Below are 27,965 nucleotides of genomic sequence, written 5' to 3'. Positions count from 1 at the left end.
AAGTTCGAATGGCCAGGACGGCCCGCCGAGGTCGGGAGGCCCACCGAGTTCAGGCGGCCCGCAGAGTTCAGGCGGCCAGGGCGGCGCGGTGAGAGCAGGACTCCTGGGTGGCGCGGTGAATGCAGGGGGCGCCAGGGAGGAGCGGTGAGAGCAGGACGCCTCAGCGGCGCACGGAGAGCAGGACGCCTCAGCGGCGCACGGAGAGCAGGACGCCTCAGCGGCGCACGGAGAGCAGGACGCCTCAGCGGCGCACGGAGAGCAGGACGCCTCAGCGGCGCACGGAGAGCAGGACGCCTCAGCGGCGCACGGAGAGCAGGACGCCTCAGCGGCGCACGGAGAGCAGGACGCCTCAGCGGCGCACGGAGAGCAGGACGCCTCAGCGGCGCACGGAGAGCAGGACGCCTCAGCGGCGCACGGAGAGCAGGACGCCTCAGCGGCGCACGGAGAGCAGGACGCCTCAGCGGCGCACGGAGAGCAGGACGCCTCAGCGGCGCACGGAGAGCAGGACGCCTCAGCGGCGCACGGAGAGCAGGACGCCTCAGCGGCGCACGGAGAGCAGGACGCCTCAGCGGCGCACGGAGAGCAGGACGCCTCAGCGGCGCACGGAGAGCAGGACGCCTCAGCGGCGCACGGAGAGCAGGACGCCTCAGCGGCGCACGGAGAGCAGGACGCCTCAGCGGCGCACGGAGAGCAGGACGCCTCAGCGGCGCACGGAGAGCAGGACGCCTCAGCGGCGCACGGAGAGCAGGACGCCTCAGCGGCGCACGGAGAGCAGGACGCCTCAGCGGCGCACGGAGAGCAGGACGCCTCAGCGGCGCACGGAGAGCAGGACGCCTCAGCGGCGCACGGAGAGCAGGACGCCTCAGCGGCGCACGGAGAGCAGGACGCCTCAGCGGCGCACGGAGAGCAGGACGCCTCAGCGGCGCACGGAGAGCAGGACGCCTCAGCGGCGCACGGAGAGCAGGACGCCTCAGCGGCGCACGGAGAGCAGGACGCCTCAGCGGCGCACGGAGAGCAGGACGCCTCAGCGGCGCACGGAGAGCAGGACGCCTCAGCGGCGCACGGAGAGCAGGACGCCTCAGCGGCGCAGGCAGGGCGTTGGGGAAACTTCTCCAGTCCAGCAGTATCCACCGGCACTGGGACCACCGGAATACGATCTGCTGGCATTGGGACCACCGGAACATGATCTGCCGGAACTGGGACCACCGGAGTGGTGGATGACACCCTGTGCTTTTCCCAAGCATGCAGGACTGCCACCACAAACCCTCCCATTATGGCCCTCCAGGCCATGTCCGGACTCGGGATTCCCGGACTCGGGACCCCCGGAACTGGCACCGAGGGAGAACTTCTCTGCTGAGTCCTCATTGTATGGTTGAATCCTTCTGTCACGTCACAGACAAGGGAAAAGGGTGCGAGGACTCAAGTGCAGAAAATGATCATTTATTATAAAATAAAACATAAACTCAAAACAACAACCCACAAGGGGGAAAAACACATAATAGAATAATATAAATACAAACTTAAACAAACCAACAGAATCACGGGGAGGACGGAAGACGCAGACATTACACAAGGATCCAACACAGACTGACAAACACAAGGAGCTTATAAAGGGAACCAACAAGGCAGATAATGAGGGAGAACAGGTGGGGCAAATTAACCAATAACGCTAATCAGATGACAAGGGGGAGGGATCTGACAATGACACATGCTCAACATAACAAACCCACATGTGCACACAAGACAGGACAGGCATGTGACAGCTTTGAAGTGCCTCCTAAGACACAAATATCGAACCACAGCCTCAAGCAAAATTGTGGCAGCAGCAGTAGGAGGATAGAAAGATTGGTCAAATGAGTTGAAAATGGTCTTAACTTAAATGATGGTGTGGTTGATGGAGATTTACAGTAGTTATTTCTGGACTATTGGATCGCCCTCATAAACCCCGATGTACTGTCTCAATGGTTGGTCTGTGTGGCTAATGTAGGGGGGGGGGGGGAATCCACATCATCCATATCTTTCTGGTTGCAAATGTTTAAAGTGTCCTCATCAAGCTTGAAGGACCTGGCCTAGAAATACAGCTCATATTAAACCACTTAACTGTATTACAAGGTTCAAAATATTTTTTTCCAGGGAAAGGTTTACATCTCCCAGGAGATTTAGATGTCATGAAATCCCAGTAAGAGAGGAGAGGACAGAATGATGCATCTAACCTTTTTATGCAACACTGGTGTAATTAGGAATGCAAATTATTAATCGACAATTGATTAATAGTTAATCGCTAAAACTTATCAGTGATCACTAAAGCAAGGTCATCATTAGAGTGCGTTTTGAGCAGACACATGTAGCAGACAGACATGGGAAAATTAAGCAAGTGCGGCATAGTACATAGTTACATATTCTAAATTAATTAATGTCTTCAAGCCAAGCAATCGATTAGGTAAGATGGCCCTTATTTCCGAAACATAATTAACCAAGGGTCCCTTATAAAAAATAAAACAAACAACTGATTGACAACTTGATTAAATGTCATATAAAGTAAAGAGTGCTTCTGAATACTCAAATTGATGCTCCTATGTCCTCAAGCCTGTGACCCAGAAACCAATCAATCTTACTTCTCTAATTCAGAGGTTTTCATCCCTGCTCCTGGGGACCGGCTGTCCTGCAGAGTTTAGCTCCAACCCTAATTAAAGACAGGTGAAGCTAATCAAGCTCTTCAGGAGCACATGTTGAAAATGCACAGGCAGGTGTGCTGAAGCAGGTTGGAAATAAACTTTGCAGGACAGTGGGTCCCCAGGAGCAGGGTTGAAGACCTCTAGTCTAATTACAAAAAATGGAGGCAAAGAATGAGGAGCGAGGAAGCTTCCTGAGGAATCATGAGTGAGGATACAAAGTGGTATCCTTCCCTCGCACCCTATATGGGTGGAGCTACGATGCAAGAAAAGGAAGCAGGGATGGACAAATAAGAAATAAGAAGCACCCAGAGAACAAACAAGTAATAAGATCCTGGTTGATGAGTGATGATCTTCCAGCGCTGTTTCAGCTGTGTGCTCCTACTCTATGGCTCAAGATAAATCAAGACCTGTCAATCTGAGAAAACAAACCAATCCAAGCACGCCCCAGTTGTTAAACAGTGTCCTGTTGGTCTAGACCAGAGTGTCCAATCCTGCTCCTGGAGGGCCACTGTCCTGCAGAGTTCAGCCCCAACCCCAATTAACCCCCCCCCCTGGACCAGCTAATCAAGGTCTTACTAGAGATACAAGACAGCTGTGTTGAGGCAGCATATATGTTACACATCAGATGTTTTTGTTCATTTAAGAAATAACAGATACTGTTTGTGTAAATACTGCGTATATGTGTATCGGAATTGAGCACTGTCTGATGTCTTTGTGCGCACCCTTCGGACTTGTCTGTCAGCGCAAGTAAGATGGTTTTGCATGAGTTTAAAAATTCACATTTCATTGGTTCAGACTAATGCCACCGAGAAGTCACTATGAATATTCACTGTTATTCAAGTTGGAATGCTTCAATTTAAAATGATACTTGTGCTGAGAGGTAGCATCAGTTTTCGTGAAGCGTGCAGATAAATTGTTCCCCCCTCCACTTCGGATTTAAGAGGTTAAGGTTAATGAATAACCGATTAATTGATCGTTAATTTAAACAACAATTGATTATGGGAATTTATGTAAATTTACATCCCTAGGTGTAATCCAGATTGCGGTTCCCATGCTCCATGCTGACAAAAGGGCAAATTTAACGACCATCCGAGTTGCTGAATGGAAATCTGGGAACATAGGGAAATGGTGACAGGTAACTTTAGGAATGAGGTAATTGGCCTGTGGTTTTGGATTTGAGAGCAAACTAGATAGGATGCATTTTAAAAGCTTAAGAAACATGCCACAAAAGCATTAGTGAGGTAATGGCTGAATGTTCCCACTAGGGCAATTGCAGCAGGGTGTACTTAATTACAGTACAGCTGAATGCTTGACTTTAAATGCTTCAACTTTCATTGGTACTTCAAACAGTTAGTCAAAGTAAGCTATAGTTACAGGCTGACATAATATCTGGCTTCTGTGCGAAACCCAGGGTTAGTGGTAATTGTTTTCAAAGCAAATTTCCGTGTTCCACCCTGACAGTCCTTGGGTAACTCTTAATAGAAAAGTTAATCAGTAAACATCTTCCACGTAGCTCTCAAATTTCATTTTTTATTCTAAATCATAAAACCGATACAAATGAAATTTGAGAGCTTCAATGAATATTCTTTTCAGTTTTCAGTCAAACCTAAAATTCAGTCTACTACTCACACAAAAATATGGCTTTACAAGACTTGGTGCACGAATGTAGTGGATTGCAAAGATAAAAGGTCTTTTTTATGATCCAACAAAGACTGAAACTTTAGCCTGTCCACAATCTGTAAGGCTTTGCAGGAGGGTATTACGGCTTTCTCAAACATGTCAAATCTCCTTGAGACTCCAGAAGTCTGAGGCCATGAGAGCCTCAGTGAACTCAAGGTAGGGCTCTTAGATTCTGGTGTGTGTTCACAACTGACAGTACAATGATTGAAAACACACCCAGGACATGAAATGACGGTTTCCAGCACTTCTTTTGTGCAAACATGGTGTGAGAATAAGCACTTCACTTGATGTGCAACCCTCTGCGGCACTGTTACAAAGTAGGGATATTCATAGAAAAAGTCTTAAGAAAAAAATACTGCCTGCAGCATCAATGAGATCGCAAAGACTTTTGTAATACTTTTCCAGCGGACAACTGGAATGAAGGTATCATGTCACCTCTTTTGTAAGGTTTCCCATGACAAAGCTTCCATTTCAGTTAAAGTCAGAAATATGATAGAAACACCTTCTGGTGTTTGAACCAACAGCACCTCACTATATGGTTCCCATTGGCGGGACAATCACATAAATCTATAACATTAAACATACTATTTTTATGAAAGAACAAGTTAAAAAGAATGTTGCATATGGTGTAAATATAAACCGAGCCGAAGACTTGACCATTAAGCGATTGAAGATAAATGAGTCTACTTAATCTCCATGAACAAAAGCATGCTCAAACTGGTAATTCCATACGCTCCAGCTCTTTAATTGATACCACATGCCAAATAACTAAATCAGCGGACACACTTGAGGCACATGTAACCCATGAACCCCCAGCAGGGTCTGAGGATCATGTGTTCCTCTAGGCCTTGACTACTATCAGCCTGCCATCTGCTCTAAATGCCCACAAAACGGAACAAATTTCATCACTGCCCCCTATAAAAATTCCTTCTACATGAAGATATCCCGAGCCACCACGCAGAGCTCCCAACCACTCATTAAGACCTTTATTTGTATCACCGTTGGCCTGGTAACTGTTTGTAAGGTTATCTTTGGAACGATCTGGAGCATATATTCATAGACATCAAGCCAAATATACAGGTTCTTAAAACTTCAAATGACTGGAAAGCCTTTATGAAGAGCACATATTAAATGCTTATTTATTATGAAAAATAAACCCTACCCTCAACTTATAAACACATGACCCAATGTATTGCCTGCAATAATTAAACTGAAAACACAAAAACAGTTATTATTTTTTAATTAAAACAAGTCTGGAATTTGTGCATGCAGACATTCGCATAATCGTAAAAACCGAAGTACAGTATACTTTGGAATTTAGCCAATCAAAAACAGCCTTAAAAACAATGCTTTCTGCTTTGAATTCTTCAATATGCTTCCCATGTGTCTCATCAGTCATTTTCATCTGACACAGTATCTGTGATTTTCTTTGAAATTAAAGAATAGCTCATTATTCTTTATTAATGCTTAAATGGAAACAAATGAGTTAGGGAAGTGAGGGAATGATTCATATAAAAAATATGTTCCAGGTTCAAAACAAGTTCAACAGCATCTGCAACTGTATCTGTACATTAATTTTGACTAGTCCCTCCGTTTATCCAAACAAGCAAAGATTGTGTTTACAGTAATATACTTTACACAACGGATGTTCAGAGGTCAGTGGCTGTCTGCGATGTTCTACTGCTATGACATGCACAGATAAAATATGCTGTAATTGGAACAAAAGCTGCAGGCTTAAGCTGCATCTCAATTATTTTCCTTTACAAAAAGACACTCTGTATGAAGTTTAACATTGTAGATGTTACTCAAGATGTACTCAAGAGTAGCCTCGGGAATAATTACCAATTTTGTGTGCCAAAACCAAACATTTTCATGGGCGTATTGCAAACAATTCAAGCTTGAACAAGCGACTTCAAATAAGTGTAGGAAACTCCCTCTCAGTTATTTACTAAAATGGTTAGAGAATTCAACAGAAGCCTTATAAAGAGGTGTGATCTCAACGCTTGGAAATGATAGGTGGATATTCTTGGAAATTTCAGAGTTGAGGAAATGCCCAAGACAAGCATGCCCAAGAAATGAGCATACAATAAAATGTACACTTTAAAGCCTGGAAAACCAAATAGGGCCGTTAATAAGGTAATATGGAACAGGACCTGAGCTTACAGAGTTCATGAATCACACTTACTTCAGTTTCCATAGATTAAATGACGATGTCACTGGATCTATGAATGGAAGCCCTGTTTCTTCGACTACTGAACTAGCAGGCCAGAATGTGGCTTCCAGCAATTATACACATGAGTCACATCCTGCTAGAGTCTGAGACTCCACATCATCCCAGCTATTAGCCCACATCATCATCTCAGCAGACATGCTGAGACTACACAAAGTCTGTGTTTAAAGTTGGTCTACCACAAGTGTAGGAAGGTGCACTTTCATTTGCTAAATGATACCAAACCCCTGATGATTTTCACATGCACTCAGTATACTTAGACTACACAAAGACACCCCCTCCCCCCACCAAAAAGTAGATGGGGGGGTTCTATAAAGTAGTATTTGTCTATGACCGTATTACAAATCTTGACCCTCCATTTTTTTATTTTATAATTGAACAGTTTATTGAACCTTTAAACAAAAATATATATTTTTAAATTCTAAAAAGTTTTAATGTGCATTTTTGTTCAGTGTCATATTTAATACATCACGCTTTTATGGCTCATATATAGTATGATATGGATCTTTAAAAAAACAAACAGCAACACCTCAGTGTTTTTAGAGGCCCACACTGAACAAAAATATGCAATTTGGAGCAAATGCTGATATTTATTTGGCTAAAAACTATGATTCATGACAGCCTGCAATGAGATCTTTATAACAATGCAGTATAGGCAGGTTTTCCAGTAAACGTTTTATCATATTGATTATTTTGAAAACTTTTTGCATATCAAAAATGATTCAGTAGTCTTTATAGGGTTAAAATATGCAGTGCTAGAGTTTTGGATCAATTTCAAATAAAAGTGTTAATACAAAAAGTTTTTTAAAATATCTTAATAATTTAAATCATAATTATCAATTGGTTTATTCTAGGAGTCACACCACATGACATTTTACAACCCAAACTAACTGTGCCTTTTCATAAAAAGGTTGAATTATCTTATATTTTAAGGTACTTACGAACCTTCACACAGTCATGGCAGTCTGCAGGGGTCCTCTCTATGATGTAATTTCCTGTTTTATGTTTTCTTTTCCCCAATAAGCAGTAAGTTATGGTGGCTTTAACTCGCACTACTAATAAGAGATGCAGAGATAATAAAATATCTCTCAGTGGTGTGGGGCGAACTTTACAGGAAAGCACTTTCGAAATATCTCCAACATTGGAGAGGTTAGTGAGGTATATTTATGTAGCAAACCTGAGATCCCCTCAGCTTTTAGGTAAATCCCACAAGATTAAAATACATGAGAGAGTGAAAGTACAGGGCAAAGTGATTAGAGCGGCAATATTCTCTCCAATGTAACCATTAGCCTAACAATGGAGTAGTGTGCATTACCCCCTCAACATACAACTGACCTTTAGTAGAGATCTGAGAGTTGAGACTGAAATATGGTCTCCCCATAGGGCCATCTAAATATCTCGAAGAACAGAGTTCACACCGAACAATTGTCTTAAATTTTGTCAGTTAAAAGGGGAAGGTCTGTCGGTTATCTACATTAAAACCAACAGAAGAACTTCAATCAAACTTCCAAACCAGTAAACTACTGCATAAGCATTTTTAACCACAGCACATAGTTTTTCTTTGCTTGTTTTATTGATATTAAAAATATATCTCATTGGCCAATAAAACTGGGCAATGACTTGAATGGGATTATGTTTGTGTCCAAAAAAACAAAGCTGATCGCTTTTCCATATTCAGATGTGCTCCTGACATCCATCCTTCTTTCCAATGGTGCTCTACATCCCCAAACAGCAAACTAGCATTCCTCTCAGGTGCTTGTTGACGCCAATGTGAGCAATAACTTACCGCTGTGTCCTATTACAAACAGATGTGAACATATAGTGGGAGTCTGTCCACTATATCAGCAGGGTCGTGGAAATTAAAGCCAACCTGCTCGCCATTTATGAACGAGACAATAAAGAAGTGCTGTAGATAATGAGATGAGTGAGATGAAGGAACTTAAAAAAGAAGTAGTGGATTATACGCTGAGGTGTTCTGATTGTTCATGTCCCCTTGCTGTGTGTGACCCCTGAGGTTATGCTGAATTAACGCTAGTAATTCAAAGTCTAATTTAAATAATGCATACTTCGCTTGCCGTGACATCTTTAGTGGCGATAAGTCTTTTTTGTGTGGGTTTCTGTGTGCAAAAAGTAATTTTCTTTCATCTGTGGAACACAAGAGATGTTTTGCAGAATGTTCGCGCAGCTCCTTTGCATATAATGGAAACCTCAGACAGGGATCAGGGGCTGTCAAGCTTTCAAAAACGACAAAAAAGTACAAGAAAATGTTCACATGCGCTATATTCCAAGTCTTCTAAAGCCAAGAAATAGCTTTGTGTGAGGGACGGGCCAAATTTCTTGCGCTTCTACATATTTTTGGCATATTTTGAAAATGGAACAATGACATCATACGGCTACAGAAGACTTGTTCCCTTTCAGTCGGTCATGTTCGACGTTTGTCGACATAACATCTCCATTCCCTCTTTCAGGGAACAAGAGTTACATACATAACCAAGACATCATATAATGCATAAGTAATACAGACTTTTATCTATAATAACATGCTTTTATGGTACCTTTTCTGTTTGTTTTGGAGCCTTGTGAAAAAAAAGTACACTTTAGCAAATTTTTAAAAAGAGTACCAAAAATTATTTACTGAAAAAAAAAATATATATATATATATTAAATAAGACACCAAGTACTTTACATATGCCTTATCATGTTAGTCAACACATAACGATAAGTGTTCTTTAAACCATGATAAAAAAAGAGATAAAACATTATAATTTAAAATGTTTTTTAAGTAAAACTTTTAATTACAAAGTGCCCTTTTTAAAAATATTTAAGTGTGTTAGGAAACATAATAAGCACACTTAAAGGGACTTTGCTTCTAAAAATGTGAATTCAATTGTAGATGTCATTATTTACTCACCCTTAAGTTGTTCCAAACTTGTATGAATGTCTTTCTTCTGCTGTACTATGGCAGTCAATAGCTGTCGAGATCTGCTTGGTTACAAACATTCTTCCAAATATCTTCCCATGTGTACAGCAGAAGAAAAAAACTCATACAAGTTTGGAACAACTTGAGGGTGAGTAAATTATGACAATTTTTTTATTTTTGGGTGAACTGTCCCTTTAAGAGGCCTTTATTTCATCAATACTATCTGCATGATTTGAAGTACACTACAAGTGCACAGTCACTAAAATTAAGCACACTTCTTTTTCACAAGCAACTGGTGTTGAGATGTTTTATGGAAAAGAGCAGCGTGTGCATCCTGCCAAATATCTTTTAATGCTTAGGTAAACTATTCTTTTCATTCGCTCTATCTGCCAGACATTTTAACTACACAAAAAAAGTTCAGAGGGGACTACCCATGTGTCATCTGTCCAAAATAGAAACGGTTTCCTCTTCATTGACACATGTGCGACACACGCAGAGCTATTGTTTTGATGGATTTCCTGCCACTTTTCTATGCAGGCGGCGATGGGGTGCAAAAGATCAAGTTTACAGAAAAGTTCAATTAAAATGTACTTAATGAAATCCCTGTGGGACCATGTTGGGGTTCAAGATGACCATTTACTTCAGTAACTATGATGAATTTTTCCTGTTTTGTAAAAGTCTAAATCAAACTAGTTAAATATGTGTAATGTTAAACACTGTTCTTCATAGACTCTATAGAAGGAAACCATAATTTCATTCAATATAAGCACAAGAGAAGCCAAGAGCGATAGAGGAATACTGTTCCAGACTGCAGACAGCCATTTGTCAGAGCAAACAGATGTTGACTTGGCCGCTGCATCCCACTTTCCACTCTTTCTTAGGCTTTGCCAGAATTCCCCCAAGAGTCCTTTCATTCATGGGCTTTGCCCAACAGCTCTGGGTCTATCCTGTGACCCCGCAGGACTCCTAAAACCAGATAAACTTCTATCTTTATGGAGTCGCATTATATCCGACGCAGTTTTATGTGCGACTAAATCAAAGAAGATCCACCGATAAGGGACAGAAAGTCAAATATGCGACGTAAATCAAGATTTAACAAGAACGGAGTCGAAGACTTGCATAAACCCATTGTTTATCTACACTCAAATTTTGGCTATGTGATCTGGAAAATACTGTCCCCCCATGAGATACGCATCTGGCTCGATGAAGCAGCTCTTGGAAGCACACGCAATTCAGTGGTCGTGTTTTCTTCTTAGTAATCCCAGGCAGGGCCATTTATTGTACAACGAAATAAGGCAACATGCCCACACATTCCTGCTGTGCTGTTATCCGCTTACAGTCGGTCATCCAGAAAATGTTTGGCAGAGGAAGTGCCATGCTGTCTGGCTGAGCGTGTTGATTGGGCACGAACCGAACCCCACTGAGTGGATGGGGAAACCTGACACACTCACACACTCATTTCAGGCAACGCAGGTGCAACGTTTGCTCAGCACACAAGCACTTGCAGAGCTAGAATCAAGCACTTGGGTAGTCACATTACTTAGGAAAATATATATGGTGGGTTCTGTTATAAACTAACATGATCTCAATCACTTCATATTGAATTGTGCTGGCTTGATATGCAAAGACAATGGTAGATATTGCAATTTATGCAGTTCAAGCTTTTCCCTGATGTTATCTGTCCTAACACATGGTACCACAGTAGATATGGGTTGGGCTTTGTGAGTTTCTGAAAAGATTGAAAGACGATACCCGTAATATTGAGGTCACAGATAGTACTTGCGAGTATCAAAATCATTTTGGAGACACAAAAACTGGGGGGAAAAGCTACATATAATGCATTTTTAATTATAAAGGAGATATTTATCAGGTGTAAATGATTTTTAAGTATAAAAGTTAGATATAGCCCATGATAAAGATTTAAATAATAAGATTAATAATAAGATTTCGAGACAGACATCACATCATAAGTTGGGTAAGTAGGTCAGACGATTCACTAACCACTGTTAATGATTCAGTGAAGAATTTATCACGCAGATTCCAATACTAAGTCTGCGAGTCATTTTGAACAATTCAACTGACTCATAAGAGTCATTTGCGCTTGAATCGAACTACAGCCTGCGAGCACAACTCAGAAGAAATGTGCTTTTGCCTGATTATTTCACGGCACGCAATATTATCAATTCGCTTTGTCCTATAATTTAATGGAAACCCCTTACACATGACAGATCTGACAAGACATTCTTGCTGAACTTTGACCCTTCTCTGATTTGACTTTTTGATTCAAAATGAACTTACCAATGACAGAGCAACAGGGGTCACTACTGCTGCCGCAAAACTCCTTCATTCATAACCCAAAACAAGCTGGCGCCTTTCCTTTCAGAACAGCAAACACGCTTTAAGAAAAATATTTGCCAAGATAAATGCTGATTGACCCAGGAAAACAAACACACAAGCTTGTCAATGAAGTAACAGTTGGCGTCTCTGGCCCCTGCGTCCAGGCCGAAAAGCCTCAATATGCCAGGAATATGATGGGAAAGAGGACTGTGTGGTTGAAATATCAAAGAGTGGTGGAATGTTTCACAAACATCACCCCATATATACACACATAGACGTCTCTTTATGACATTCACTGACCTGAAGTGCTGACAGGAATGTGTCTGATCTCTCGCTCTGGTCATCGTAGAACTGTGCCGACTTCATTTACTGGGCTCTACTGCTTTTCTTTTTATTAATCACGTTCTGTCCCTGGCAAAGGCATGTCTGATTTGGCCAGTATAGACCGCTGCTCTGAGAATGTCACGCTTTGTTCCCATCTGTCTGGACTGCCGTCCAAGCAATGTTCGAAATATCTCAATCGTTTTAGGATTTTAAGGGAGACAATATGCAGAAGGTTTGACTATGAGGGGCTTCTGTGTATTCATTTCTCTGAATGAACCAATTCTGCCTATTTATATTTAATAAATTAAGTATCAGAGATCTGGATTTACAGTATGGTCAAGTTTGAAAACCTACCTCACAACTGTATTGATTAGGGGTGTAACAATATATTGTGTCACAAATAATATCGCAATACAAAAATGCAACAATATGTATCGTGGATAGTATTGTGTAAGATTACAGAGTTTTAGAGTCAATACTACATTAAACATTGGTTATAATGTATAGTAATATTTGTGGGTCCTGATAATGCCAAATGTCTTATGTTACCAGTAAAATGGTACAGTATTTTAAATATATCAAGTCATTGACAAGTCCAAACCTATTCATTTCCACCGCCAATGTAATACCAAATTTAGATGTAATTTTTCTGTATTACCATCTTGGAGTTTCGCAATAACAACGTATTGTGAGTTCAGTATCATGATATGCATCGAGGGTATTGTTACAACCCTATTGACAGGTTTTCAGAAAGAAAAAAAACACATATCTAACTCCATTTATGTTATACCACATGGAAGAAATCTGGAAATATTATTTAAACATCACAGTTATAGCAATATGTGACCCTGGACTACAAAACCAGTCAGAAGTTGCAAGAGTGTGTTTGTGGCAATAGCCAAAAATACTTTGTTTGGGTAAGAATTATATAAAAAATAATAATAATGCTAAACATCATTTGGATATTAAGTAAACATCATGTTCAACGAAGATATTAGTCATTTTTTCTACTGTAAATATATATAAAAATGTATTATTAGTATTAAAATGTATTATTAGTAATATGCCTTGCTAAAGACATTATTTGGATTTGTTTTGCACCCTCAGATCCCAGGGGCCTGTTGCACAAAAGTAGAATTAAGACATCCGGGATAAATGACTCAGCTGAGCTCAATAAAGCCAAAACATGTGCGTCCAGGCTTAATTGGTTGCACAAAGACCAAGCCAGGATGAGCAGACACGGATTCATTAAGCCAGGTGAAACCAATCCTGGATATGTGCGCGCTCACGGCTCACTCAAATAGACCCCGCCACAGATCACAGATTAACTGATTTACCATGGCAACTAGAGCCGCGTACTTTTCCCCGTCGGAAGCACAAATCCTCATGGAGGCATACGAGGAGGTAAAATATATAATTAAGAAGAAAGGCAACACCGCCACAGTGATAAAGCAAAGAGAAAAAGCGTGGCAAAGTATTGCAGACCGCCTGAATGCGTAAGTAGTGCACAATTACACACTCACCGCTCCGCTGAAACATCACAATTACAAATCAAATATTTAATTCACATCTCCAAAAACGCAGTTGTAGGCTACTGTAATTATGAAACGGTTACATTTTTTATTGAAATGCACTGCATATATGAGTGAAATTGTGTAACGTAACTCCATCACACTGTATAAAGCTATGATATATTATTATTAAAGCCTTACATTATTATTTTACGTTACTACGCTCAGTACGGTTTAATCTTAGCCGTTGTACTCTGCTTATTATGTTGTCCACCGTTTTTTTTGTGTGTTTCCCCTGCTTTTATTAATGTAAAGCAGCTTTGACAGAATGAAACAATTGTGAAAAGTGCTATATAAATAAAATTTTCTTGAATACATAGATGAGCTATAATAATAATCACTTTAATTTATATAGCGCCTTTCAAAGGAGTGAGCAACCAACCTTGGGTCCTTTCTTACTTAGTATTTTTGTCTTGTTTTCAGTCCAAAAAAAAATATCTAAAAAAAATCTTAAATATTTTCGAGAGCAAAATAACCTAGGAAAATCTATCTATCTATCAGTGCCTATCACAAGGTAAGCCACACAACCCCTATTTATAACCATCATGGCTGTGTCAAGAATATCACTGTGTTTATGAGGTAGTAATGATGAGATTTTGTGTTGACAGGTGAATTCTCTGGTGTGTTGCTGGGAGACAGGGGGTATGGCTGCCAGCCTTTTCTCCTGACACCTTTCACAGACCCCCAGGAAGCACAGCAGGCCTACAACCATGCCCATGCCAGGACCAGGGCCAGAGTTGAAATGACCTTTGGCCTCCTGAAGGCACGCTTTCACTCCCTGCACAAATTAAGGGTCAACCCTGTTAGGGCATGTGATATTACTGTGGCTTGTGCTGTCCTCCACAATGTGGCCTGCCTGAGGAAGGAGAGGGCCCCCAGAGTGCCACCAGCCATGGACTGGGACAATCCGGCAATCTTCCCTGATGACGACAGTGGTCGGCTGCTGAGGGACCAATATGTGTTGAATTATTTTAGTTAGTATGTGTGCTTTCAATTTAGGTAAAAAAATGTCCTGCTGTGGCAGAGGAAATAGGGTTTTTTTGGGTTGTTTTTTTTTTTTACGAATTTGGCCTCTTATGATGATTGTGCGGTATACTGTGTGTAATACAAGGCTGCAGGGAGGCTACTGCATCCATTCATTTGTCTGTTCAGTTGATGTGTATGGATTTGTCCTGCATTTATTTTAGTGTGCAGACATGCAGGGTGTGTTATATACAGACCTTTGAATGTGTATGTATCATTTTGTATAATATGCTTTGATTCTGTGCTTTCCATCTTGTAGAGTCACTGTGACTTCAGTTTCGAAAGGAGCTGATAGTTTACCTGCTTTTTGTCCTTATTTAATAAAGGAACATAATGTTACACATTGTGTTTTTATATTCATATGGAATGTGTATTTGTTTATATGACAGAGTACTAGGGCCCCACTGAGGAAAAAGGATAAAGTCATAAATTTATGAGGCTGGTTCTTTCTGCAGAAAAGCAACATAATCTTTTTACAGTTTTGATAGTTATGACAATGTGATACTTCATATTCTGGCACATCAGCATGTCTTTGTTTATGAAACCATACTGAAGTACAATTTCACGAAATGCCCCACATCTGTCATTTTAACAACTGTCCTCCTTTAAAACAACTGGTTACAATATTATGACTTGTCTTTTTTTCCCTCTGTGGCCCTAATATTCTGTCATTTTATATATAGCCTTATAGTCTATTGGAAACTGTAAATTATCTAATGATAGCAACATCATCTAAAAATCATTATTTTTCCAAAATGATTGAAATTAATGATCACAAACGTTTAAATAATGACAGTGGGTCTAGTTATATGTGATAACAATGTATAGTGAGCAGTGAAATAACTATTGGTTTCCATTTGTGGTGACTGCTGACTGACATTAGGGATGAGATTAAATAGATCCTGGAATTTAGCCTGGTCTGGAGCAGGCTAGTTCCACAGAATAAATCTCCATGGTAATTTATACCATAACATATCCTCCTGCCCCCTATCCAGCTTTAGTGCAACCGGATTAGGGATCAATTGAGCCAGGATCACCAAGATATCCTGGCTTAATCCCTTATCCTACTTTTGTGCAACAGGCCCCGGATCTTCAAATAGTTGTATCTCGGCCAAATATTATCATAACAAACAATGGAAAGCATTATTTATTCAGCTTACAGATGATGTATAAATCTGAAAAAAGGACCCTTAAAACTAGTTTTGTGGTACAGGGTCCATATCTGTAAAATAACTCGTTTTAAGAAGATTTCAAAATCTCTGTTGTTTTATATTTTGCAGAAAATGGTTACTATGGCTTTAAGTGGGTTTGGCTTCATCAGTTAAAGCGCTAAATTTACATCATGAGCCACTTGTAGACATTAAATGGGCAAAGACTGAAATTAATGTGAATCATTTAAGTTAAAGAGACTTATCATGCAGTTTTCTAGAGTTTTCCCCCGTCCCATCCCCGTAGGTGTCTGTCATGATTGCGTAACAAACATGTCGTACTACAAATTAAATTTCGATTCCAACGTATTTACAACGTTCACCGATAGAAAAAAAACGTAAGGCTGTGTATTTAAACATTGTGAGCAGCCTATACATAGACAACTAGAATAGACAATAGCCTAGCGCAGAAAAAAAAGATTAGATTTGAATGTCTGAACAGAATAACGTTGATCAAAATGTTCGATTTTAATGTTCCAACGGAACACATTGAAGGAAACGCTTGATCAGAACGTTCTAATGTTAGAATGATGCTCAACATATGATTCAAACACACATAATGCACAACAATGGTCACTTCGAACGTTCGGATGCTCAGAAATGTTTCATTCAAACGTTTCCGATGTAGGCACCTCACAACAAGCCGTCTATAAAACTTGTACCCACCTTTCTGTACGCTAGCTGCAGGTAGTTATAGGGAATTCTTCTATTGAAATCCTGAGAGACATCGTCACTGACTTTATGCATGGACTGAGCTCCAAGTTTTCCCTCAAAGCATTCGTTTAAACAGTGCGCCCTATGAAGAATCACTTCGAAAAACTTATCAGTCAGAAAGCTGTCAAAGCGATGCTGGTCTCTGCATTTTAGTCTGCATGTGATTTTGGTCTGACGGACTTCAGAGAAACTGTGCAGCGCACTTTCCATGTACCTCACCACATTGCCATAATCTCCTTTATTAAAAGCCTCCACTCCGTTATCATAAAGCAGGTCAAACGGTTCCAGAGTGGCAGATGCCAGCAGAAGTGTCTGGAGGATACAAGTCAAAAAGCCGTAGATTTGGGGGTTCGTATCCATCTTCTGCGTAATATGGTGCGCAAAATAAAGCGCTCCGACTGATGGATAAACAATCCCGATGAGGCTGGTGTGGGATATTACACCAGTAATAGGCTAATGAAAGTGACGGCTGGACTACCTTTCGAATTCAAGGCAGTTTTGTTGTCACTCATAATGAATGACCAATTACTAGAGACATTTCAGCAGTGACCCCCGTCCCTCCCATCCATTCTGAGCTCCTCCCCACAGCCCACACAAGACGGAAATAGCCATTGTTGACGACCCCCAGTTGACTGACTTTTATGTAATTGAACAGCTACATATTAGAGATTCTGAATTTTAGAACTTTTTATCCCACTTTTAAAAACATTTTTTAATGTAAAAGAGTCGAGTCTCTATTACAGACAACTGGTTATTCAGAGCCACAGAACTTTCCAGTGAGATTCTCACAAAGCCCTCAAAGCGAAGACCTCCTGTCGCCTTTTCAACGTCTCCCTCTAGAGGATAGAAATCATAATACAGCTCTCCTGGAAACCCAACTGTTCACTATAGTACGTTTATATCAACCATCACAGCATCCATCAGTTAAAAGTTGGGTTAAACATTTAAATAGCATGCTCCACTTACTATGGACTAGCTAGCTATTTAACAACAACTAAACAGTTCTGTTTTAAAGGATTAGTTCACTTCAACATGAAAATGAACTGATAATTTACTCACCCAGACCCAGCCACACCTCATCCACGATGTTTATGACTTTCTTTCTTCAGTCGAAAATAAATTATTTTTTTCGAGGAAATATTCCAGGATATTTCTCTACATACAGCACTTCTATGGCAACCAACGGGTTGGGTCCAAATCAGGGAGCAGCGCAATATGACCAGTTTAGGTTAAAATGTATACAAACGATCATTTCGCTAGATAAGACCACATTCCTTGTCTGGGATCGTGCAGAACCCTCTGTAGCCCTTTGAAGCTGCATTGATTTGGACCTCCATCCCGTTAGTTGCCACTGAAATACATTATGTGGAGAAAAATCCTGGAATGTTTTCCTCAAAAAGATTTTTTTCGACTGAAGAAAAAAAGACACAAACACTTTGGATGAGATGGGGGATCATTTTGAAGTGAACTAATCCTTTAAGCGTAAGTAAATTTATTCTACAACTGCCAGACTAACCGCAGAAATACACACGTCCGCTTACCATAATCCCCTTAAGGCTTTTATCTGTCAAACAGAAACAAACCAAGGAAGCATGCTCTCTAATTTCAAGCGCTTTGGTTCTCTCCTCCAGCGATGAAAAGCTTCATGCTGCGTCTGAAATTGAACACTTCCCTATGTATGCGAAAATCAGTACGCCAAAAGAGCATAGCTGCGCCTGAAATCACGTACTGTCTGAGACGTATAGTATGAATGTGTGTAGTATGGATGTAATCTGGACGTACTACAACTGCCATTATCATGTGACCTACCAGCGTCAGTTGCGTCGCTTCACTGACATTCACAAATCCTGTCCCATGGCCTTATTGGAAAGCAAAATGTCCATCGAATGTGCACTTCCGATTCTCGCCAAAAGTAGCTCATTAGGGGGCTTTTTGTCTACCATTTTTCGAATGGCTGCATCCGAAAACTGGAAAATGTTATCTTGACACATTTCAAGACAGGAAGGCATCAAGGCACATCCGAATCCATTAGCTTCGCCTTCACTTCCTGCCTCCTGATAGACTGATCGAGTTTTTAAGGCAGCAAAGATGTATCCTTTGCTGCCTTTGATATCCTACAATTCAATGCGTTCCATTGGTGACAGTTGAGCTAGAAAAAGAAAGATGGCACCTGAAAGTTGTGGCCTTAGTAATAACGAAATGTTTCCTAGCATATGCTACAGAAGAATAATTACACAAAAGGAGTTTCTTCACAGAATCCGCTGCTCTAATGATGCTAAGAGGTGAAGGGGTGGAGTTGCGTGCAAATGTCTGTGCGACAGACTAACCCCTCATTTACACTGAACATGTATAATGGCGCATTACGGCGGCGACACGGCTACCGGAGCTGATCGCGCCCATTCTAGCCAATGCTTGTGTTTACACCGGCCGCGACGCGGCGCGTTTCAGAAGCTTCCCAGAAGCGGCTCTCCGCGCCGCTTCGCTAAATAGGTGCCAGTCTATTTTTGACGGAGCATGCTTTTGATTGAGCTTAAATACTATTGTGGATTAACAAATCATATGAGCGTCAGCTAATATTGTTTAGCGATCAGTGGTCTGCCTTAACTACGCTTAAATTCCATTCGATCACACAAGCTCGATGGTGATTTGATCACATCAAGCTATGGTGACGTTGAATTCGTGGGACTGTGGTGTAGTTCATTTATAGCCTACCCTTAGCTTTTTACTTCTGGCGTCTGGCTTTGTGCTTTAAAATTCATTGTGTTGTGTTCATTTGTGATAATTATCCTGATGGACAACGTGTAAGCATCATAAAGTGGACTCAAAGTTTTGTTGCTCACAGAGCTAGTTTTTTTGCGATAGGCTATTCCAAAAGCCTATATGGGAAACTCCTGTTGGTTTTTGTTGAGGGAACCAGTGTGATGCTAACTGCAGTATCATGAAGTACCTATGAAGTGAAGTCATACCTCCACCACTAAATAGCAGTGACATTATCAGCATTTTTCCTTTTTCCTCAGCTGGGATCGTGTAGAGGCCCTTTGAAGCTGCATTGAAACTGCATTGAAACCCATTGGTCCCAGTTGAAGTCCATTATATGGAGAAAAATCCTGGAATGTTTTTCCTCAAAAACCTTCATTTCTTTTTGACTGAAAGAAATTACCATCTTGGATGACATGTGGGTGAGTAAATTATCAGGAAATTTGAAGTCTGGAGTCAACCTTTAAGCTGTTATAGTTTATTGTATCGCTATCATTTTCATTTGTGTAATTTCTTATAATCTATTCCAACAGCCTGAGAGTTCATACTATAGAATAGAGCGTAAAACAAAATTGTAAGGAAAAAAAACAACCCTTACATATTTATTATATGTAAATAATAAATCAGCTCCATTGCAGATTCCAAATGATCAAGGGCTTAGGCTTAGGGTGTTCCTTTAAACAATTGTTCTGCCTTTAGTGCACACTTGTGCAATTTAAGCAATGACGCACATCCAAGTGAACAAGAAGGAGGGAAGTTAGTGGACTCAAATTGGACCTAAACCACATCCCTATATAGTATGTAGCTATAGACAACCATGAAATATACAGCTCTCTGAAAATGGAATCAAGTAAGTATTTGACTCCTTAATACCCTAATTAAATCAGTTTCATGTAATACATATAAATATAACTTGTGTAAATAGGCCTGTAAGGTCAAACAATATTTGTAATAACACTTTATGACTATTTTTGCCTGACTATATGAGATGAACCTGCCATTTTTTACTGTTCGTATCTAGCACAAATGTGAAATGACCTGGCATTAAAAATATTTTGATGTTTTGTAGCTAATGTAAAAGTGCTAAAAGCACATCATTCAGAAGTTATAAGGAGGGATAAAAACCAAGTGTGTGTGGTGACAGCAAACTTTTATTGAGTAATTCTGAATTTATTATAGATTAAGTATTGAAAATCAATTATAAATAACTGACAAAGTAGCATACAATGAAGCTGTCTAAATTTTGCATTGGCATTTAATCTAAAGTACATAAAAGCATAGAATCTTCTCCGTTAATAAAAAACAAACTAAAAATAGTAAAAGTTACTGTTGTTACTGGAATATGACATCACTTCCTCTGTGGTCAACACTGAACTGTTAGTTAAGCAATCACAGCGTGAATCAGAGTTAAAAGTTCAATGTAGAGACCATCCCAAACATCTTAAAATACATCAAGTTATGAAAGTATTTCGTAAAAAAACATTTGTATCATGACATACACTGAAAACTACATGCAGTGTATAATATACTTGTCTATTAACGCAATGAGTGCACACACTGTACACAATAGTTGCTAGCATCTGCCGTTCAGATTAAGTTCAGGAATTCAGATGGTTCCGAGGATCACTAAACATATTCTTTTCCAGGATTTTTGGAGACAGGATGCTTGCTGAGATTTCCGTTGAATCGTAGGTGCGTTACGCTGCAGGCGCATAGGAGCATGCCTCCGGATAAACAAAGCAAAGATGCTAAGAATGCACCAATCAGAGACCTGCCGATCACAAACCTACAAGCACGGATAGAATTCATAATCAATCATTTAGGATCACATGACATGACAACATGAAGCTCAGTTGAAACAATATGAAACAGACTCCTACTTTTCCTTAGGTGATTCCTCCTGGTAGAAATCATCAATAATTCCATGCATAAACCAGCTGGTTAAGCCCAAAGCCAACAGACCTGGAGAGGTTATAAGAAAGAAGAATGCACATATTCATAAAGCTTAAGTCTAACCGTCATAAGAAATTTGTAAAACCTTTATGTTATCTCACAGATATATACATTTAGACTGTTTACTGTAAAATAGGTAGAGTAAAAACAGTAATATTTTGACTTGATCACAATTTAAAATAATTGTTTTCTATTTTAATATCTTAAAATATAATTTATTATTATTGCTGAATTTTCAGCCTCATTACTCCAGTCTCCTTCAGAAATGTGCTCAAGGAACATGAACAGTTGTGCGTTTTAATATTTCTGTGGAAATCATGACACTTTTTTCAGGATTTTTTGATTAATAGAGCATATTTAAATGTTTGTAACACTATACATTTCTTTACAGTCACGTTTGATCTATTTACTGCATCCTTGCTGAATTAAAAGTATTTTTTTCTAATAATTTAAACAAACTGTAATTTATTACATTGAATAATTTATTCAACAAAGATGCATTTAAATGACCAAAAGTGACAGTCAAGACTTTTACAATAGTATAAAAGATTTCTTTTTTTAAATAAATGCTGTTCTTTTGACCTTTGTATTCATAAAAGAGTCCTGAAAAAAAAAAAATGTAAACGGTTTCCAAAAAAGTTATATTAGTTTAAAAAAGTAAATTTCAGTTTAAAGAATTTTTATAAGAAAATATTGGAAATTATTTGCCATTTCATAGAAAAATTGTGCTTTCAAATCGATTAATCGCGACTAATCGCATAGCATAAAATTGTGTAAATGATTGGATAATAAAAGAGCCTGACCTGATATATATATATATATATATATATATATATATATATATATATATATATATATATATATATATATATATATATATATATATATGATTATTTATAATGCTCTGTATATATACCATTATGTCTAACTTTATATACACACACAAACTTTTATATTAGATGCGATTCATTGCGATTAATCGATTTGACAGTACTAAGAAACCAGATTTCACTCCAGTTTCTGGCTAGTTTCTTTATGACTTTTAAAATCTGGGCTGAACTTACCACCGCACACAGAGAGGATTCCCCCTGCAAAGGCAGCTCTGTCCTTCGACCGCTTGTTTTCGTCTAGACATCTCGTACACCTGAGGCCGAAAACGGCTATCAGCAGACCAAGGCTTGAAACGACGATGCTGGTGATCATTATTACTCGAGCCAGCCGAATTTCAACTACAACAACACACAACAACAAATCAGAGCACATCCCTTTGAGAAGTCAACAGCAGATTCATAAATCATTGGACAGATACTCACAATTTTGATGAAGAAGAGAATTGAAACTTGTGCAATCGATGGAAGACGAACGGGTTACTTCGCACTCCATCCACAGTCCTTCGTAGTTTTCCCTATTCATGGATTTGTCATTTTGGTATCCCATGGTTTTCCATTCGTTTGTAAATGTGCCTATAATTAGGCCACATAGTCCACCAAGGGACATGATAAAACCAATGAGCTGAAGCGTCATTGCTAAACTCAAAAGACAAGTTAATTTCTTTGAAGACGGTGAAAACTGTGTCCAGTCTGTCCAGTGTCCTGAAGCTCAATGATGCAAACTGAGCATTCTGAGCTGCTATTTATTTCTGCAAGAGTAGGTGTGAATCAGTCGTCATGTCATTCATGGACAGGACATTGGGTCAGATTTTCTTGGAAGTAGCAGCAGGTTTATTCCGGCAACATCTAGCTTGAACTCCTCTAAAACTGTTCAGCCCTACAAAGGCTAAAGACCTTAACTTGTTAGAGCGTGAGAAAAATGACTGGTAAGAAAAAGATTTTTAGCTGTCCAGCCAAATTGATTGGAAATCTGGCAATACGACACTTTAGTAGGCCAAATGAAAATGATCTACATAAAAAATCTTGAGCTCAAACTTGACTTTTGCCCGCTATTTTAAAGTTCCTGTAGCCTACTCTGCCTTTGTATTGTCTTTTATTTTCTTTGTATTATCAATATTTGGTTGCAGATCAGCATTTACAAAATCTTTATAGTAACACCTGTATAAAATCTATGGATTATGGCATTTATTTTGGATGATTTACAATGTTTCTTATATGTAGCAGGTTGGTAGCCTATTCATTGGATTGCTGACTAGCCTATTTATGCTATAGGCTGCTAGCTAGCTAAACAAAGACTGTGTCTATATAATTAGTTAATCTAATGTTACACAATTTCTAACCTTGACCCTTAAATGCTATTGGTGAAAACAACCACTCAACTATTTGTTTTACCTACACTTTTAATCAGGTGTTGTGTGTGCTTCAGTGACACATCAAACTTTAATGGCCAGTAAAACAAAGGCAGAGTAGCGTAACTAGCGTAATAGCATACTGCTCAGCGCCGCTCGCTCAACACAGAATGCCCTTTGTGATATGCGAAAATATGTGAAATAAGTAGGGCTGTCACAGTCTAAAGTGTTTTCTAGTCAACTAGTTGTTGTTAATTTAAGCCGTTAGTCAACTAAGCACAAATTTGTATTCATTTATTTACTTAAATATATTATGCGATAGATTTCGAAACCATAAAGAGTGTAGCCTATTCCGCCCTCAAGCACACGCATAAAGCTTGCCACAAAGAACCAGCAAAAGTAATTATTATAAATGTCAAACATAGCAAGGAGACATTTGAATTGTTTATTAATATAGTAGTGTTTTCTGTGTCAGCGTCGGCTGCAAAGATGAAGTTGATGATGCTGACTTGCCATCTCCGCAGTAGTGGATGCGCTAAGAGAGAAATACACGTTTCATCAGAGAGTATCCTATTACTTTTCGTTTTGAATTGGTTCATTTAAAAGGAAACAATTTAAGCTCTCTATAGACATATTTCTCATGTCTGTGAGGCGAGTATACGCTGAGTTTCGGTTCATTTATGAGACGCGCTCCAGTGCAAGTGATCGCGCCTCCGCCTCCATGATTATTGTCTGATGTGTTTGCTTATTATTTATTAAAGGCAATTGGTTGATGAAACAGTGATTACAATTAAGATACAGTTTATATAAAACAAAAGAAAGGCATTTTACAAAACAAAACTTAATGAAGTGGTCAAAATCATGTCTGACCCACTCCATGTCTTCTGACATCTTTCACAGGCTTTTCAATTTTCATAATCAGCATAGATAAAAAAATAAATAATAATATTTAAACATAAATATGAAACTAAATAAGTTTTTTAATGGCTATAACAAGCATAGTACAGAGAAGTTTCTAGTCGGAGCGGTGTTTGAGCGAATGGTGTTCTACAGATGAGCAACGGTTCAGGAGTGTGTGGAGCGTTCGCTGTACCTGCCTCAAGATAGCACTGTTTTCACTGTCGAAATCTCAAGGCTTCAAATCTTTTCCCAGAACAATCAGTCAGAGAAAAGCTTAAAAGATACGAGGCTTCGTTTTTCCATCCCTATACTCAATAGTTTTAGGCGTTTTTGCAAATGTTTCGATTTACAAAAAGCATCAGATTTTTTTAAATAAACTGTTGCATTTTTATTTGGATGTATATTAAGGCAGGAGATGAGTTCCGTTTCATGTGAAATGATGTGAAAACTGTAACATCAGCACATTCCATCTGATGATAAATGCATCATGATCATGATAAATCTCACAACGTGTTGTTTCAAAGACACACCTGCTCATTCACAAAGTGCAAAAGATATATTTAGTGTTTCCACTCATAATCGTGATGTTTCCTCCTTTTTTTCTAGTTGTTTTTGTAACTGGGAAAAAAAGTGGGTGGGTTGACACAAATATGTCGGGAAGGCAAGTCATCCACTAATAATAACAGCGACTAATACTGTTGTTGGAAAAAAGGGGACTATTGTATTTTATTTCTAAAGATGTCTCATGATTATTGCGGCCTTTATGTGCTCTCGGATTTATCGTAAATACGAGTTTCCTTGGTAAAAAGAAATTGCACATGAACACCCTTTTTGTGCAAATGAGTGTTTGTCATTATTTCCAACAACTTTTAACAGTTGTTGTTTTTTTTATTCACATTTTCTTTCTTTTTTGTTATGTGTAGGTCATTTAAAATAGCGTGCGGAAAGTTTTATCATACACTGTAAAAAAGAAGAAGTAATTTTACAGGTAATGGTCTGTATTTTTTTACAGGATTTTCCTGTTTTTTCATTATACAGTGAAATACCTGTTGTTTTACAGATATTTGCTGTAATTTGATTTTTGGCTATTCAATTTACAGGAATTGCTTGTATTTTGGTATTACATGAAATTTCCGTTTTTTTAAGAGAAAATTTCTGTATTTTTACATAAGTTAAATGTAATTTTGTATTTTTACAGATTTTTTTCTGTAAAAATAGGAAAAGAAATGAATGTAGAAATCAGCAGTCATTCAACATTTTTAATGTGTATTGTCTTGTTTAACACTTTAACAAGATAATGTGCTTGTTAAAGCGAGTTTTTAGGCTAAATAATAGTATCTGTAGGTTTTCAACTTATCTTTTAACTTTGTCTTGCAAAAAAAAAAAAAAGAGCTAATTTTTTAGACTAATTCTCCCCTAAATTTCCTAACCAGGTCTATTATTCATGTATATTTTATGGTTTTCCGTCCAGTTGCAAATGCTGCTGTGTGTATATGTATGAACAGGTTCAGATGTAGACTTTTTTATTGAAAATGTTTACCATTTTGGTGATGAGTGTTTCCTTTAGTTGGGCAGTTTGAGTCTTAGCAAATTGTATGAGTTTGTAACAGTGTTAAACAAAACACATTATTTGCAATTTGTTGCAAACCAATGATCAAGTGATCTAAAGAACTAGGGGAGTAGTTGACTACTTTATTCATGATTAAAATGATTTTGTTAAAATAATGGTGTATTATATTTACCACCAAAGTTTTTTTTGCAGCAGCAGATCAGTCATTCTGAATTTTGATTTTTAAATACATTGTGGGAACTTTTTTTTAGACACAGACAGACATCTAGAATCAGCATATGAATCTCAACAGTGGTGACATGCTTCATGCCACAATGCATGCTGGGAGCACTCATTTTAATACTACGTTGGCTCCCAGCATGCATTGCGGCATGAAGCATGTCACCATTGTTGAGATTCACATGCTGATTCTTGATGCCTGTGTGTGGTAAAACACTCCCCCCAATAATGTATTTCAAGTTCAGAAGGTCTGATCTACTGCAACAAAGTTTTGCTGGGAAAAATTGGCAGAAATAATAATAATTATTTATTAATTTATATATATACATACCCATACACACACATACATGTAATTATCTGTACTTAAACTTTTTTTTTTATCAGTCTTTAAAGATAATTTTGTTTTAGAGGTGTATGACTCTATTTTAACAATTAAAGTATGTTAAAAGTAAAAGATTTCATTGTAGTATAAGGAGATTTTTGTGTAGAATAACAGTAATAAACTGTAATTATAGGATAAGAAATTACTGTTTTTTTTACAGTTTAGCTGTTTTTTTCCTGACAGTATTTTTCTGTTTTTTTACTTGATTTTTTCTGGCATAACCGTTTTTTTTTTACAGTTTTTATTTTATTTTTTTATTTTTTTTACAGTGTATTATTTCTCAATAATTCAAATGTAAACACCTTTTTTAAATGTCCTTTTATTACTGTAAAGTGCTTTGAAACAAATACCTATTCAAATTAATATTCTGCAAAAATTATTTAATGTTTATGTTGTTAACTTTTTTGTTTGTGTGACACTGAAGCAAATATCGAAACGGAAAGAAAGAAAATGGCCCAATAACACCAAGCAGAAAACTGTATACTTTGGCTCTTGCGCAAAAAATGTATTCCAGTAACAAACACAGGGTACAGCTGGGCTAAAGGCACACCCTAAGAAAAATGTGCTGTTCACTACTCCCATAGTGTGTGTAATGTGTGTGTGTGTGTAACGTGTCATGTATGCTTTTGATTCAGTTTTCATTGCGTTTAGGTTCTGTTTTCCCTGTGCCTGTTATCTCACCCAGTTTCCCAGTGTCTCCAAATAAGGATTACAATTACATTCACCTTTCATGTTAATTATCTCCCTTTCCTTAGAAATCTTATAAATGTTCATTTCAACAATTACTAATACATTATTAAAATCAAAAGTTGTAACTGTATTATGTATAAACTATATCTATGGTCTTCCAAAAATTGCATTCAAAAAGAGAGAGAAAAAAACAACATAAATAAATAAATTAAGCATAACTGTATGGCTTCAGTGCAATTTGGATTTATTACATGGAGGGATGAAAGTTTTTTTTAATCATTGATTTATTTAATCATTTTGCTAGCTATATTGAATTATCTATGTGTGCATGTGTTTATGAAATGATACTCAAACTTATATTTATATATATGCATTATGTATTTTTTGAGTATTTTATTTAATACATCAGTTTTTTATGGCATATACAGTCTTGTTCAAAATAATAGCAGTACAATGTGACTAACCAGAATAATCAAGGTTTTTAGTATATTTTTTATTGCTACGTGGCAAACAAGTTACCAGTAGGTTCAGTAGATTGTCAGAAAACAAACAAGACCCAGCATTCATGATATG

General features: G+C 38.6%; 2 protein-coding genes across 2 annotated transcripts in view; both read right to left on the bottom strand.

The window, feature by feature from the left end:
* Window positions 1–17,177, bottom strand: part of p3h2 (prolyl 3-hydroxylase 2) — a 60,962-nt gene extending 43,785 nt beyond the window's left edge. Inside the window, exon 1 of the mRNA XM_067416112.1 lies at window positions 16,635–17,177. Coding sequence (XP_067272213.1) covers window positions 16,635–17,042 — 408 coding nt within the window. The 5' untranslated portion in view covers window positions 17,043–17,177. The remainder of the gene's footprint in view (window positions 1–16,634) is intronic.
* Window positions 17,178–20,582: 3,405 nt separating this feature from the next.
* LOC137040462 (claudin-7-A) lies at window positions 20,583–22,981 on the bottom strand. The gene is made up of 4 exons (XM_067416115.1): window positions 22,706–22,981; window positions 22,457–22,621; window positions 21,320–21,401; window positions 20,583–21,225 (listed from the first exon to the last, which is right to left on the bottom strand). The coding sequence occupies exons 1-4, from the start codon at window positions 22,914–22,916 to the stop codon at window positions 21,066–21,068; spliced, it is 618 nt and encodes a 205-aa protein (XP_067272216.1). The 5' UTR covers window positions 22,917–22,981; the 3' UTR covers window positions 20,583–21,065.
* Window positions 22,982–27,965: the final 4,984 nt, after the last annotated feature.

The sequence above is a fragment of the Pseudorasbora parva genome, chromosome 14, assembly GCF_024679245.1.
Source record: "Pseudorasbora parva isolate DD20220531a chromosome 14, ASM2467924v1, whole genome shotgun sequence".
NCBI classification, from domain to species: Eukaryota; Metazoa; Chordata; class Actinopteri; order Cypriniformes; family Gobionidae; genus Pseudorasbora; species Pseudorasbora parva.
Note: the sequence above shows the minus strand (reverse complement) of the source record. Positions and strands in the feature narration are given on the sequence as shown.